The 16,209-nt window shown below is 41.5% G+C and overlaps 2 protein-coding genes across 2 annotated transcripts; one reads left to right on the top strand and one right to left on the bottom strand.

Annotated features, from left to right (window-relative positions):
- Positions 1 to 1,734: 1,734 nt before the first annotated feature.
- Positions 1,735 to 3,431, top strand: LOC135616882 (acyl transferase 7-like). The gene is made up of 2 exons (XM_065116596.1): positions 1,735 to 2,237; positions 2,477 to 3,431. The coding sequence occupies exons 1-2, from the start codon at positions 1,827 to 1,829 to the stop codon at positions 3,314 to 3,316; spliced, it is 1,251 nt and encodes a 416-aa protein (XP_064972668.1). The 5' UTR covers positions 1,735 to 1,826; the 3' UTR covers positions 3,317 to 3,431.
- A 154-nt stretch (positions 3,432 to 3,585) lies between these two features.
- LOC103990280 (disease resistance protein RPS2-like) lies at positions 3,586 to 6,610 on the bottom strand. Its single transcript, XM_009409358.3, has one exon. The coding sequence runs from the start codon at positions 6,462 to 6,464 to the stop codon at positions 3,822 to 3,824; it is 2,643 nt and encodes an 880-aa protein (XP_009407633.2). The 5' UTR covers positions 6,465 to 6,610; the 3' UTR covers positions 3,586 to 3,821.
- Between the last annotated feature and the right edge of the window lie 9,599 nt (positions 6,611 to 16,209).

The following is a 16,209-nucleotide window of genomic DNA, read 5'->3' as shown; positions in this document are numbered from 1 at the left end:
GCATACACAAGCATTACTTTTCATAAAAGCAATAATTGCAGTGTCTCATTAACGTTTATTGCTTGGCTCATCAGTCGGAGATGGTTGACTAGTTGGTTGACTCACGGTTTCCGAATTCTTCTCCAATACGCCCATGTGATTCTCGTGTTAAAAATAAAAAGGCAACTAAAACAACTATTTATCGAATATCCATGTTTGCGAAGGTTAAAGTGAAAGTTCTTAGTGTAGATTACAACGCCATCTATAAACATTGTGAAATTAGTGGATGAATCCTGACATGTTCCACTAAGTTTGGAACCGAATAAGACGGTTCTACTTTGAGTTCTAATTTGATTTATTGATTTTAATTAAAATTTATGTTTATATTTAATTGATTTAAAATTCGATTTGAAACTTATTAACCACCGGACAAATTCTAATCCAATTTGGTTCTAAATTGAACCAAATCATGATCAGAACTATTTCTTACAGTAAGTGTATGATTAAAATGAAGTCATTTATTATCATATTCTCATCCTACAACGAACATATGCATCAGATTGTAGTCAATCACTAACATATAATATGCAGGGACGAATCAAATGGGATCGGGCGAAGCTTCCCCGCTTCGAGAGGAGAAACGCTGGTTCGCAGTACGAAGACACCAATGCTTTTGATCCCTTTGTAGTATAAGACAGTGGAGGTCATAATCTCATCCAACTAACGAGCTTAGTGCATTTCATAGCTGTCGTCTCCATGGATCATTGTCATTGGACGATTCATCTCCTGTAACTCTCCAAGCTAGATTTAGGTCATGATGAGGTCTCACGGCTGCAGACTCCATTGACGAGTGTGTTGAGAAGCTATTTGAACAAATGCTCCTTTCCGTGTTAGCTAGAACGTTCACAGGTATTGCGAAACGTGTATTTCGTGCTGTGACCTAATCTGTTCTTTGTGAGAATCGATATGATGCGCAATAGATTATATCGTTTGTGAGCTGAAAACGTGTTCATGTCGAAATCTATTCATCTCAGGTGCTCGTGGTTCTTGACGAGAGCTTGCATGAGTACGTGCAATGTGTCTAAGGCGAGTGAGGACGCTGTCAGATTTCTCGGGGGCAGTTTCGATCATTTCTTCGTAATCTCATTGCAGTGAGTTCTTTATAGTTTGTTGGACTGACTTCACCGTAGCTTTATGGTCGATACTGAGGTAGAAGACAAAAAAAGGATTGGATGTGTTTCAGGTTACCATGTTCATCAGGAGATAATGTTTACCAGATTAGGGTTTTCTTTGATCAGAAAAAGAAAGCAAGAAACAAGTTGTCGGTCTGAATGCATCCATTGTTGGTTGTGGGACATAAACGAATCAGTAGATCTCTCCACATGAATCAGACACCTTATACTCGATAATTAAACAAGACGTGTTCGACTCAACTTGCAGGCTCTATCTGCTCCTCGCTCCTTTGTTCATTACCTTTTGAATTCTCCGATCAGTGTTATCATGAGTGTGTCCGTCTTCTCGTTTTAGTTTCACACTCACAAACTACAGTTGAGAAAGTTTCATGGAAGTCAGGTGCACTATTACCAAACAAGTTCAGAAACAAAGAACCACCACCAAGCAAGAAAGGTATTCTAGACGAAGGGAATGGGGTCAGGTTGACGAAGTTACGGCCCACACTATTCCTTTGTGATCGAAAGCAAACAAGCACTTGCCCAAATGGCTCATTGTCCGAAACCAATCTCGTGGTGATTAATCAAAGCAGCTCTATAAATGACGTTCGTTGCCGCTTCCCCATATGTGGTACCTTTACCTTTCACAGGTGCAGGCAATCTAATCCTTCGATCGCCATGACGGTGACCAGGCTTTCCCAGAAGCTGGTCGTCCCCTCGGAGCCGACGCCCTCCGGCGTCCTCCGCCTCTCCTGGCTCGACCGATACCCGACGCAGAGAGCCCTCATCGAGTCCCTGCATGTGTTCAGGGAAGCAGAAGATGCAGCAGCGGTCATAAGGCGAGCACTGGCCAAGGCTCTGGTGTACTACTATCCTTTGGCCGGCCGGTTTGTGGAGCCGGAGCACGGGGAACTGCAGATATCCTGCAACGGTGGCGGAGTTTGGTTCATCGAGGCCTCGGCTAGCTGCCGGCTGGAGGACGTGGACTACTTGGAGCATCCATTGATGATGTCTAAGGACGACCTCTTGCCTCATCCGGAACCTAAACTGGAGCAATCCGAGGAGGAGTCATTGCTACTGTTGGTTCAGGTATTTCTCTTCTCTGGTTTGTCGATTTGGTTGGAGCAGAGCAAGGACAGTGCTGCATTCCATCCACCTTCTGCTACCCATTCGTTTAATATCCGTCATAGCGATCGAAAGGAAGATGTCAGATTAGGTGGAGAAGCTATTGAATCGGGGAATTCATCGCCGCCACATCTTCCACTAAACACTTTTCAACACATTTAAGCTTTGTGGCTCAATTCTTTTCTTCTCCATCATCAACTCAGGTCACGCAGTTCAAATGTGGTGGATTCGTGGTGGGCCTCAGGTTCAGCCACGCCATAGCTGACGGTCCCGGCGCAGCCCAGTTCGTGGCCGCGATCGGCGAGATCGCGTCCGGCCACCGACGGCCCACCGTCGAACCGGTCTGGTGCAGGGACGCCATCCCCGCCCCGCCGAGATTCACGTCAGGGCCGCCGCCGGCCCCGTCCGACGTCCGCATGCAATATCTCATCATGGATGTGTCTTTGGAGTCAATATCCCATTTAAAGAGCCAATTCATCGAGCAGACGGGCCAGAGGTGCTCCACCTTCGACGTCCTCATCGCCAAGGCCTGGCAGAGCCGGACGCGAGCGATCCACCTGGACCCCGAAGCCAGCGTCCATCTCTGCTTCGCCATGAACGCGCGCCAGCTGCTGCACCAAGTGCTGCCGCCGAACGGGGGATACTACGGCAACTGCTACTACATAATGAGGGTCACGACGACGAGCGGGAAGATGGTGGATGCGTCCATTGTCGAGGTCGTGAAGCTGATCAGAGATGCCAAGAAGAAGCTACCGACCGAGTTCGCCAGGTGGGTCAAGGGCGAGCTCAAAGAGGATCCGTACAGGCTGACGTCGGCCTACGACTCGTTGCTGGTATCGGACTGGACCCGGCTGGGGTTCGCGGAGGTGGACTACGGGTGGGGGACGCCGGTGCACGTCGTCCCGCTGTCGAACTGCGACTACGTGGCGACGTGCATCGTGGTGAAGCCCTCCGTGCCCAAGCCCGGCGCTCGCTTGATGACACGGTGCGTCAAGACGGACCACTTGGTGGCTTTCCACGATGGAATGATGGACTTGGCTTGAGAGTCTGCTTCTGAGCTTCATTATGGATACCAAAGGGAACACTGAAGAGTGATCGTCCTTTAAAATGTTGTAATATTGTCGCATTATAATCTTTTTCCTGTTCTTCTTTTGTTGACCTTTGATTCGACCAGAAGCATCAACTTGTTGACTCGTTGGTTCAAAGATTTCCTCACATATCTACTTATGTTCCTCCTGTCGAGATAAATATGGCAAGATAGTGCTTCTTAATGAGCAAGTAACGATCCCGAAGAGCTTGGGGACATCTACACTCGACCGAAAGCTCCCATCACCATAAAGCAGCCCATTAGAAATCTTTAAACCCATCACAAACTCACAACCTCTCGAACCCACAGGCTGACTCGGTTGGATTCACAACACAAAGCCACTAGCTCGTACACAATTCACACAAGATCGTTACTACAGTCAAACAGTGGGACACAAGCAAGAAGAAGCATCAAACCACTCTATGCGAAGGCACGCGAGAATGGAAATGGTGATGCAGCTGCTACATCGGTTTGAAGAGATGCTCAAAGGACTTGGTGCGATCATCCTCCCAGTCTAATTGCTCCCACCATGTTCTCTCGCATTTGATCTCTTTCATCTCCTTGGCGACCAATGCCAGCTTCTTTAGCATGGGGCATCCTTGCACCTCCATGGTCTCCAGCTTAGGAAATGCATACACTACATTCCCATCACTCAGACTCTTCATCGCCGGAAGCCGCCTGAGCATTATTCTTTTAAGATTAGGGAAGAGAATCAAAGTCTCCGAGCCATCCATTGTCTCGTCGTCCAATCTTATCAGTCGATCTATTTCCCTGCAATCTTCGATCAGCAACTCCTGGATGCTCTCTAAACGCCTGGCCTTCCACACGAGCTTGGCTTTTGGGAGACTCCAGAGACGAAGGTACTCCAGATTCGAAAGAGCAGCACCCACACCAAGGTCGCCACCAATTATTACCTCTTCTAGCTCATTCATCGCGCGCAGTCGAATCTGTATCGTATGGCACATGTGTTCCCCAAGATGATCCGTTGATGGAATGTTGAGCCTCGTCAACCCTTGGCAGCCTTCTATCTGGAGCCAGTGCGTGGATGTTGCTACTCTTTGTGAACCACAGAGTCTTCGAAGAGCAGCCACTGTTCTGACGCTGATGCCAAGAACCTTTAACCTCTTCAAGCTTTCCAGCTCTTCAAAGCACACCCCCTCTTCCCCGGGCTCGCCCACCCTCCATCCACTAGAAATGTTGTGCATATTTAGCCACTGCAGCCCTTGAAGACTCGATATCACTTCATCCGGAATGCTTCTCAAAAATGTTGCCGATGCCAACGAGAAGTACCTGAGATTTACCAAGGCACCAAGCTCCTTCGGCAGAGATCCGATCCTAGTGCTAGATAGATCAAGATATTGTAGCTGGAGCAGATTGCCGATCCCTGCGGGAAGCTCTTCTAAACCAGTTTGTCGTAGATCTAAGATCCTGAGACAGGGCATGTTGCCGAAGAAGCCATTTGGTATCTTTTTCAGAGGACCGTTGTCTCGAAGGTGCAAAAATATGAGGTCAGGACACTCCGGTGCCTCTGGAAGAACACTTATGCTGTTCCACCCTAGCGATATTCTCTCTGCAACCTTCCATTTCTCAGCCGCAGGTGCTTCTACCAGCCCGATTCTATCTCGGACCAACCATTTGTTTTCCTTATTCCCGCATTCACTTGCCACCCACAGTATCATGGCACGGATCATAGGGTGCATTCTGAAGTAGTCACGATCGATTCTTTGTATCAAAGATGCTTCGTTTAGTATGCCAAGCCAATAGGACGCCTTGAATACAGAATCTGACGTACTGTGGAAGTCATCTATAATCCCTTCACCTATCCATAGTTCCCTGAGGTAGTATCTGCTAAGCCAGCATCCCTCTGCCACCAGCGAGAAGTAGGAGACGCATGTTCGCAATGTGTCACCAGGCAAACGATCATAGCTGAGTTTGAGAGGATTGAGAACTTGCTCTTCCATGCCTGGAAGCTGGGAAGGTGCATTCTCCATGATGCTCACTGCATTCTTCCACTCCGCAATAGTCTTTTTGCTTGCCATGGCTTGTGCGACTGTGACGAGCGCCGCGGGCAAGCCACCACACTTCACGGCCAGCATTCTAGCGTGGTTCAATATATATGCGTTGTTGCTGAGAGGCTCCATCTGTGCATTGCTTCTGAAGAGATCCCAAGCCAACTCCTCTGTTAAGCACTCCATTCTAACCATTTTATCTGCACCCATGCGACAACAGACATCCTCCATTCGGGTTGTGAATATGATCTTGCACTTCGATGGTGGCTCAGGATTTGGAATCCCCACAACGTGATGATTCAAAGGTTCCCATAAATTATCGAGTAGCAGTACAAAGTCCAACTTACTTAGCACGCGAAATATGTGGGCTGCTCTGTCCCTCTGCGCCTCACCATCTTGCCATGGCAAGTTCAGTCGGCGGTATAGAGACCTCTGGATCTCCTCCACTTTATAATCTATCGAAAACTCGAGCAAGATAACCACGTCAAGACCCGTATGGGTCTTTGGGAAATCATTGTTGAATCTTGTCAACAGTGCCGTCTTGCCCACCCCACCCATCCCGTGGACTCCGATGATGCTCACGCCGTCGTCTGTTGCATGTCGTTGGAGCTCCTCGAGCACCTGATCCATGCCCAGGGTTTTTGGGCTAGGAATCTCGACGAAGCGATCGAGATCAAGATCGTCGGCCACCTTGTCGACGACTCTCTGTTTCAACCCCCCGGCGGTCGCCAGTGCGGTCTCAGCTCTTCTTCTGAGCTGGTAGCTGGAGCACAGATTCACAGGGAAGCTGCATAAGCACTTGATCATTCCATTGAACTTGCCCTTTATCCTCTTATAGTCGCGGTCAAGCTGTTCCACAGACTCCAGCCACTGAACCACTTCGCTCTTGGGGTTGAGCCCCCTTCTCTTCGCCGCATCCATGTCTCTCTTGACGTCCGTGCTTTTGCTGTTCAGATGGTTCACGTCTCGGTCCAAGGAGTTCATGATCTCCTCGTAGGTCTTGACATAATCGCATGACTGAGAGCAGCAATTGCTCAAGGAAGTGATGATCGGGCCGAGACAACCCGGGCCACAGAAGCCGGAAAGGACGGGCATTTTTGCAGGAGATTCGGACAATGGCGAAGCAGGAGATGTAGGAGAAGAAGACTCAAAGACTGGGGTAACATCGACAGCTCAAACCATAATGATTTATGGCTCGCATGAAAACAAAGTAATACTTCGCCATTCGGTCATTTTTCTTGGTCGATCTGGTTGTCGTGCAATGACCTCCGTTTGTCCCGAGGTGACGAGCGACAAACGAAGGACCCACGATAACATATTTATTGACCTTGCGGCCTAACCCGTCAGGTCCAAGAGACAAGTTTGAAGCAGACGCATTTAAATATCGGATGGAGATAGGATACTTTAAACCCGACCCATTTCTTTATCCAAAGTAAAGTAAAGGTTGAAGCGGACCCATTTAAATATCGTTTCGGACAGTGTAAAGTAATAGGCACGAAGGAGGAGGAATAAGGATCACATGGACGGCTAATCTCAGGCGTCCCACCCAAATAGATCCTCTTCGTTTGAATAGCAAAAGCAAGCCCCACCGTTAGATCACCTAAGCACGTGAAGGGGGTCCGACTTGCATGGAGAACAACACATACAGACAAATGTGAAATAATGAGAGCATGGATTGTCGTAGATGTATAAGCAACATTGTAAGGAGCAACAGTGATGATGAGTGGGTTTTGTTGAAATTTAATGCCGTAATCTATATATAGATTTTTATTTTTTATAAGAATGTTAGTCAAAACCTGAACATATAATTTTTACAGAAGATTTATTACATAATATATATATATATATATAATTAATCTACTCATAGGATATTCATAACATGAGTATCCTAGAATTTTAACAGCTGGATTATATGAGTAGGATAATCTACTCATATAATATATATATTTAACAGCTCCTTAGAATTCTTGATATTCGAATCAAAGTAAATATATACATAAAAGTAATCGAAATATTATCAAGACTTTTAACTGTTCTTCCATCTATAATAGCTACTCCTTGAAAAATTAAGAGATAATCACATGAGCAAATATAGGTCAATAAGCATCATGACTAACAAAATTTATCGTAAACAAATAATTGATTCAAAATACATAAATTATGTATGCATATAATATATGTGTTTTGAAATATACGTAGATATTCGATACTTTAATTATCTTATATATATACATAATTTACAAAACTTAAACTTTATGTGCATTCTAAAATCATGAGTTATTAACATAACACTTATCAGAATAACATGGCAACATAAAAATGGTTTTAGGCAATCCAATGCTAGAAGATTTTGGTAAGTCATTTGACATAATGCTATTGTAAGAGTATACTTTTCTTGTAATTATTTTAAAATAAATCTGAATTGATGTATATTGTAAATATTAAAGGATCTCTCATATTTGAAAATTTAGAATGTTAAAATTTAAAGTTTTATGTTGATTTTCTTATTTTATTTATTCTTACTCTTGTAAATTTATAGGTGGTTGTTAATGATTTTTTAGTTGACATTAGGTTTTATTAAGCCATTCAGTGGTGGTGATATATTGAATGATTATAAACTGCTCAGATCTTATATAGATATAAATGAGAATTTAATACTTTTAGTATATTCAAATATTATAATGGATTATGGATTAATTATAATTTTCTTGATTTAAGATATATTCACATCTTTTAAATATTATTTGATGGATATGACAAATATTACCTATAGGGAGATAAATCGTTTTAATATAAATATAGCTAAGGATTCATCAAAATAAATATAGATAAGGTTTAAATATCAAAATAGAGGTCATAATAGTATTAATGCTTGTGACCATGTTGTTTCCATTTGACAAGACCTAGAACCATTTTTAACCCTCATATTATATAGATAACACATATCTCTTTATGTCAAGATTAAAAAATAACTAGTTTTTAAGATATGTTTTAATATATAACATTCTTTGATTGATAGGGTATAGATTATAACCATACTTACCAAACAATTATCATATCATGAAAAATAATACATTAATTTATTTTTATAAAATTAAAAATTTAAATAAAATACTTTTACATATCATTTCAAAATTGATGTAATCATATGTCATTTGAAACCAATCACATTCAAACATTTTTCAATCATTTTTTAAATATAATATTTAATATATATATATATATATATATATCAATAAATACTTATAAATAATAGTCTGAACCATATAATTTTGCATTATAAATATTTAAAATCTTTATAATATTTTTAAATAATAAAAGACTTATAAATCTTATAGATTTACCAATTCCAAACACATATGCTAATATTTTTGAAAACAAACTAGATGAAGTCATCAGCTACTTACTTTTAATCGCATATACTCGATACAAATATATAAAAAAAAATTTCAACATAATCATTTTTTTTATTTATTTCCTTCATAATATAAATATTAAATAATATAAAATTATCAAAATTAATTAATTCATAATCTTAGACACTAATTTGATCAATAGGAGTTGAAGGAAATTCAAAAACAACTTAATTTTCTAGTCTTGATCTGAATTTTTTTTAATATCCAATTAAATCCTTAATAAATTTACTCCTTTTTTTTCTCTTATTTTTCTCAGCTTCTGTTTTTCTCTTTTTTTTCTTATCACTTCTACTTTTCCTCTTCTCATATTTTTCTTGTTCCTCCCCTATTTCTTCTTTCTTCCACTATCCCCCCTCTCTCTCTCTCTCTTCTTTCTCTTCTTCTCTTCCTTCCCTCTTTCTCTTTTTCTTCGCTTCTTTTATTCTTCTCTGTTTCTTTGTTCTGATCTCATCCGAGACCCCTCTCTCCTACAAGGGAGAGGCGGTGGGTGTGAAAATCTTTTTTTTTTTTTTTGACTTTCCGCAATTTGATCTTTGGTAATTTCTGCATTTATAATCACATCCTTTCGTAATTTGATCTTTTGATTACGTCACGGTTCTTCCTTGGATAAAGATGATCAAACAATTCCCAATCACAATAAAAAATATATATATATATATATTCGCTATCAACACAATGATATTTGTGATCTTAGTGCTTGTCCCCCAAACATGTTCAACGAATAACCATAGATAAAACTAAAGCACTTAAAAGAAAAATTATAATATCAATGATTCATCTTCTCGGATTAGTCATTGATATGTATCGATCTATGCTAACATACCAACATACAAATAAAAAATATCAACAAATTAATATGTATTATCTATAACAATCTTTTATTAGATTGCTAAATATCGTTCGTACCACGATGAACCTTGATTATAGCTCCAAAAAATTGTTTACCACTATAAAAGAAGAAAAAATCAATCCACTGAAAAAAAAAAAAAAAAAAAGAATAACAAAAAAAATCTAATAATATCCAGATTGACTTGGTGGTAACTACAACAGTACACAACAGTCCCACAATCAAGCCTCACTGTCACCGATGGAAGCCACAGCACGCAAATGCCGATGGAGACAGGGTGGTCGAGTCCGGCGGAGAAAGTCGCAGCAGACGCTGAAGGCCTCGAATACGATATCCGCAGCGGCACACGACTCCAAAATATACGCAGGCAGCTCAACTTGGCACGCCGCCGACTCCGACGCCCACACCGTCCTGCAGAAGATGATGAAGACCGTAAAAGGTAGAGCAGCGGCAGGAAGAAGCAGCCTCGACTTCATATCAGATGACACTTGACCCTACTTTCTACGAGCCCGTTTGACTGGGGCTTGTTTTGTGGATTTTGATGATGGTGGCGGAGACGCATTTAAGAACAACGTAAGACTTACGATTCGAGAACATGAGGAGGAGAGATCACATCACTGGTTACCATGTAGCTTTGTCAAATTATAGAGATCGGAGAGATGGTGTTAGGTCTGGTGATCACATCCATTAAGTTAGATCACATGCAAGTACGAACTAACAAGAAGTTGAAATGTTATCCTTATCCATATGTTGCATGAGTTAGATGCCATTGACTTCATTTCCAGATGTCCATATAGATATTACAAAGGAATATATTGTAGGCTAAGGGAAGACTGTGACAAGTTTGTAGATTTAGAGATCCAAAGGGAAGAACATCAAGCAGACACAGTTTCATTATATTTTAGGTATTTATTTCAGATCCGGTATCTCGGATCTTATGACATTTAATCGTGCAGCCTCGTGGATCATACTTATATTTTCTAATTGTTTTCTATTCCATAAAAATATAAGAGTCAAAACTGAGTTGGCTTATATCCGGGCATAATCTTATTGGCTCCCAGACCACTCTATGCATCATATTGTATTAAGACGAGGATCTCCACTCCCAGGCAAAGGCCCACGTTACCATGCGTGCACCACCCGTTGATGCCTGCGCACAGTGCCCACCAACATGGCAACGTGTGGTTCAAACATTGATCTCTCAACTTCGGCATAATTGAACGCTCGCGAATTCATTTTTATGGACGGCATGGTGTAAGGAATTTGTCGAAGTCTAAGAGAAGATAATGACGGCAAAGAAATTAATAGATCGGGAGAGCCTTAGGTTGGAAGCAAACCCTCTTATCCTTCATACGAAGGAATCCAAACTCACAGCTCTCTTTCTCTGTATAAAAGGGCGGATCATCTTCTTCTTCCTCACCCACTCACTCTCATCTTTGCCTCTCTTCTTCTTCCCACCATCTCCATCTTACATACAAAAGAAGGAAGATGTACGCACCGCCGGGCGCCCAGGACATGTCGTACTTGGACCACGTCCAGCGGCGCCACGAGGAGAAAGGATGCCTCTATGCCTGGTAAACCTTTGCACTGCGAATCTCTCTCCCCTCTCTTCCTCCTCTGGTTAGGTTTTGTTCAATTCTAAGGCATCCTTAATACCACTAAAGATGTATATATGCATGTACATGTTCCTCGAAGACTAATAGCAAGTAATTAAGCAAGAAGCATAGAGGTTGGATGAAAGGTAATATCGTCTTTATTCTTCTTTGTTCTTTTAATTTGTATTGATTTTTGGTAACTAGCCTCCTTTTCTGATTATATTTGAATTGGAATCAACTGGAAGACCATGGAGTGAAGAGTTCATGACTAATTACACCGTGGATGAGTATCTATGAAGATTTTGGAGTAAAGGCACAAAGCATGATAGCATCCTTTGAAATGGATTAGTGCATCGTCTTGTGACGGATGGTTAAACATCGGAGTAGATTGAGAGCAGCTTAATTGATGATTTTTAAGCATCAATACTTCCACATATGAAATTGAATTCCCTGCTTTGCAGTATCTCATTTTCTAGCTATGAAGTAAAAGTCATCATCTGTTCTGTGTCTTGAACTCATCTCTATAATCAATAATGCGATGTACATGCTGTAATTGTATTGATGGAGCCTGCTTTAAATGTCCTATCACTGCCTCCACTGGCTCTTTAGAAGAAGCTTCACCTCACAACCCTAGTCAAGTTGACTCCCAAGTTCATCCTAATCATAAAGAGCATATGAGAGAGAACCTTCTCTACCGTCAAAGAGAAGGCACAGAGGCATCGGGTACCCCCGCTTGCCTTTGTTGTGGGTTCTCTCAGCTGTAGCTGTAGCAGTCAGGTGGTCCTCGGCACCTTACAAGTGAATCATGTGAGCGAGGACTCACAATGATCACCATGCAAGTTGGTCGAGTGAAGAGGGAAGAAGATAAGACAATGTTATGCTGCTATGCTCCCATCAAACAAACTTATGTATGCCTATCTTTGTGCAGTTTGTTCGCGTTATGTTGCTGCTTCTGCTGCTACGAGACCTGCGAGTGCTGCTTGGACTGCCTCTGCTGTTGCTGCAACTAAACCATGTCAGGAGACAAGTTTGCAGTATGTAGCTTGTTCTCTGTCTATCAATAAAGCATGTAGCCATAACATGTCGCGTTCTCTGCTTCGTGGCCTTGGCTATGTGCGACTATGGAATCGTTGCTTTTGTACCGTTCTGTAATCCAAGACTTTTCCTACTTCCAGTAGCGACCAAGAATTTAGTGTGGTATCAAAGCAGAGACATCTGTATTTAAATCTTAATTAGGCTACACATAATGTGTATATTCCGTAGATTATGAGCTCGAAAAACTTCGCCATGCACTCAGCCCACGTCGGAAAAGAACGAAGAACAGCATCAGATTCAAAGCTCTAAACATTTGAGATCAAGCAAAGGAAGCCAAGAACGCAGCAAATAGGAAGATTCGAATAGATGATGACATGAGAAATGCCGCACTTGCTGCACACCGTCCTCTTTGTCACATGATTCTCCCGATCACCGGTCGCCTCCATGCATGGCCTGCTTCCCTGACATGGCCAAGGCAACGCAGTACTTACAGATCACATGCAACCTATAAGTACTGTACCTCCGATTTTAATGGAAATGACTGCCAAAGAGAAAACAGTGGAATGACATAAATTAAGCATCGCTAAATTCATCAATACTGCACTACAGCTGATGTTTAGACATGTAAACACTATTCATAACAACAATATTCATAGATGTACAGATAACATGCTCGAATTGGAATAATCAGCTTGCTCTTAAGGAGTAAATGTAAGGCATGGCATGGTGTGGGCAGATGATTCGATATGAAGGAATGATATATTGAACCTTTCCAATAGTTATGAGCGTACTTCTATACTATGCTATTAGACGAAAAGTTAATCGAGTAATTTCTCCGAGAAATAAACCACAAAGAACAAAGGAATCGAATGGTTTAAGAGATTCGGAACTATATATAGATCTCTCAAGAGATTTGAAATGTTAAATTTATTACGTGATATATAGTTAGAAAACTATGAGAAATATAGAGTTATGTACACATAAGATATATTTATGTAATTCACTTACCAAGTTTATCATGACAAACATTATTTATCCATATAATCCACGAACAACTTGTACATGTATCCAAATAACAAGTCGTAATACGTGAATCATTTAGTAGGACAATTATACAAAGCGACATTGTTAGTTAAAGCAGCTTTGAAGCCTCTGCATGGTTGCGAGTCTTGCTGCACTAAAGCCTCATCATGAATGATGCATTGAAACCTCGAGAAAGTCGTAAATGCCAGCACAAAAATGGGGGTGGAGAGAACCTACAGTTCAGAGATGAACACTGGCCAAGTAGAAGCTGTAGATTTATTGTGGTGAGCTTCTTTGTTAGGTGATCCACCAGCTACTTCGCGTTGAACTTTTTGCCTGAGGATTCACTTGACCACATGTTTCCTGACGTGCATCATTGCATGCATGTGGGCCTCATAAACTATCATCAATGGGAATATCATTTAGCTGGTAGTACTGCACCACATCCATAATACGCAGCTCATCACTTGAGAGGTGATGTGGCGTGACTGTAGTACCACCACTCATGCATCACATCACTTCCAACTAAACCCCTCTCTCTCTCTCTATATATATATATATATATACCTCTCAGTAAAGATCATCAGAGCTTTTGGTTGTCTGTGATGCAAGCAAACAACTAGATATTTAACTGAGAGGAAGGTGATCTACCCAGCTACCGGAGACAAGTGGGCCTCCAGAGCTGACACATCTTTAGACCCATTTCTTCCTTCTCAGGGAAGAGCTATAAATGCAGACCAACCTTTCTGCCTTGTCTTATAAATGCTCTCAAGTACGGCAGCATGTTGATCTAAAACGCCAACAGAGAAGAAGCCAACAGTTCCAGCTAGCTTTTGCTTAATTATAGAAGACTAAATAGTCTTGGGTGGTTGTTGGAAAAGTTTATCTTCCTTGGAAACTTGTAGCATATTAGTATCAAGAGGATGGACAAAACTGCAAGCTGATAGGTCAATGTGCCATCGAGTCTCTTTGGTAGGTTACACACTTTATGAGAGAAAGCAGGTGGAGCACCCCAAGTGCAGAAACTGGACTCAGTTATCTTAATCTTCAATCAAAAAACAAAACACTTGAAACTAGACATGATTTCTGCATCCAACCTATGGGGCCTAATTTCTCCATCATGGCTTAATGAGTCAACTGCAGGTCCAAATCATAAACTGAAAAGATAGAAGTGGTTTCTAATCCAAGCCTCGACTCACCTCTTATTCATCCAAAGAGATGATGTGAGAGGGTGGTAGTTCTCTCGGATGGTGACCAACCCAAAGTTGTATTATTAGGATCACAGGCATCACTAGACACAACCATGTGAAAGTTTTGACTCAGAAGTTGTGGGCACTGTGCAACTTCAAGTGTGTAGAACACCGGTTCAATAGCTGGCACCGGCAACCACTGCTGGAAGTAGAAACATAGCACTCAAGACAAGAAAAAACTCGAGAGAAAGCCTACTCCAATTCAGTTCACTGCACCGAGTTGAGTTCATCCAAGTCCACAGTCAAGCGAGAGCTTGTTGATGTCATGCCTGGTCATGTTAGCTTTCTATCATCAGCCAAGGCTAGGATTAGTATTTATTGCGCCTCCCTTCTCAGTTACAGGAAGGTCTCTCTCACTCTCTTCGATCAACACATGAAAGCTCCAGTTGCTATGGTCGTCAGAGAAAAGAGCTGAAAAGATCATGAAGCGATTCAAGTCACTCTCCATACTTATGGGACGATGAAACTATAAATTAGTCATCCCCATAATAAGATTGTGACCGACACTAAATAGGGATATCCCTATGGACACTTCATCCTTCAAGAGAACAATGAGTATATGAGTGTGTCTGTTGGCTTAGTGCACATATAGGAAATTTCGTGCATATTTTGGCTTATCTTGGAACCGATCATTCTTTATAAAGCCATTGTCGACATATATATAGAAGATTATATATATATATATATCATAATTTTGATTAAACAAGGGGTAATGTTTTCCTCCCAAGGCAGCCAACACCTGACCAATTCCCCACCATCATTTACCTCCACCGATTGTGATCGTATGCTATGAATGCAGCCAACCCAGCAATATCTTCCAACCGTACATGCCTGTAAATTTAGATGCAAGTATTTGCATTTGTACTTTGGTGTTTAGATGCAGGCAATTTAGATGCAATTTTTCTTAGCTTGTAAGTCATATTCCATGTAATTTTGATCATGCTAATTTTTCTTGATTTGAATTAATCCATGTCTGTTGTCAATTATAGCTAAATTGGTTAGTGAAATAATTAGAGTGGTATGATTTTTCATTTAACTTAAAAGTATTAAAAATGTTTATATTATGTTTTTTAAAGTAAATATTGAAGATTAGATTTGATTCTCCCACCTTACTAATTAAGGTTTATGAGAACAGATTTCAAACTCTTAACCTTATATTATTAGACTAATATTTTACGTGTTAAATTTATAAAAATTAAGTATATGACTTCGGAAAGTGTTTTTTTTTATTTTTATTCATATTATTTAAGATGGTTTCGACAAGCTCAAAAGGTGACAATCAAGTGACACGGTCAAGTCAGGGTTCCGGAACGGAGCTATCAACTGTCCGGACCAAACCTTCCATCACAGAAGATCACCATTCATTTGGAGACTGAGAATGGGGCCCAGGTTTCCGATGCAGGGGAAGGCACACATTTTCGTGGTTGGTGGTTGGACTGAGTACGGATGAACACGATCTTTGGATCTTTGGAACCGTGGACGGAGGGGAGGTTCACATTTCCTGAACCCTGGCCTGTCCCAGTCAGGACAGGTGAGGCGCAGCCACGTCGTCACGGAGGGCCTCCTCCTCTTACCGAGACCAGCAAAGCTTCACGAATACCCTTCCAACTGCGCTTTAACTCCCTCCTTTCCCTCGTAAACCTCTTCTCAGAGAACAGAGAGAGGGAGAGAGAG

The sequence above is a fragment of the Musa acuminata genome, chromosome BXJ2-7 (assembly GCF_036884655.1).
Source record: "Musa acuminata AAA Group cultivar baxijiao chromosome BXJ2-7, Cavendish_Baxijiao_AAA, whole genome shotgun sequence".
Classification (NCBI taxonomy): Eukaryota; Viridiplantae; Streptophyta; class Magnoliopsida; order Zingiberales; family Musaceae; genus Musa; species Musa acuminata.
This window is presented reverse-complemented; position numbering and strand designations above follow the sequence as displayed.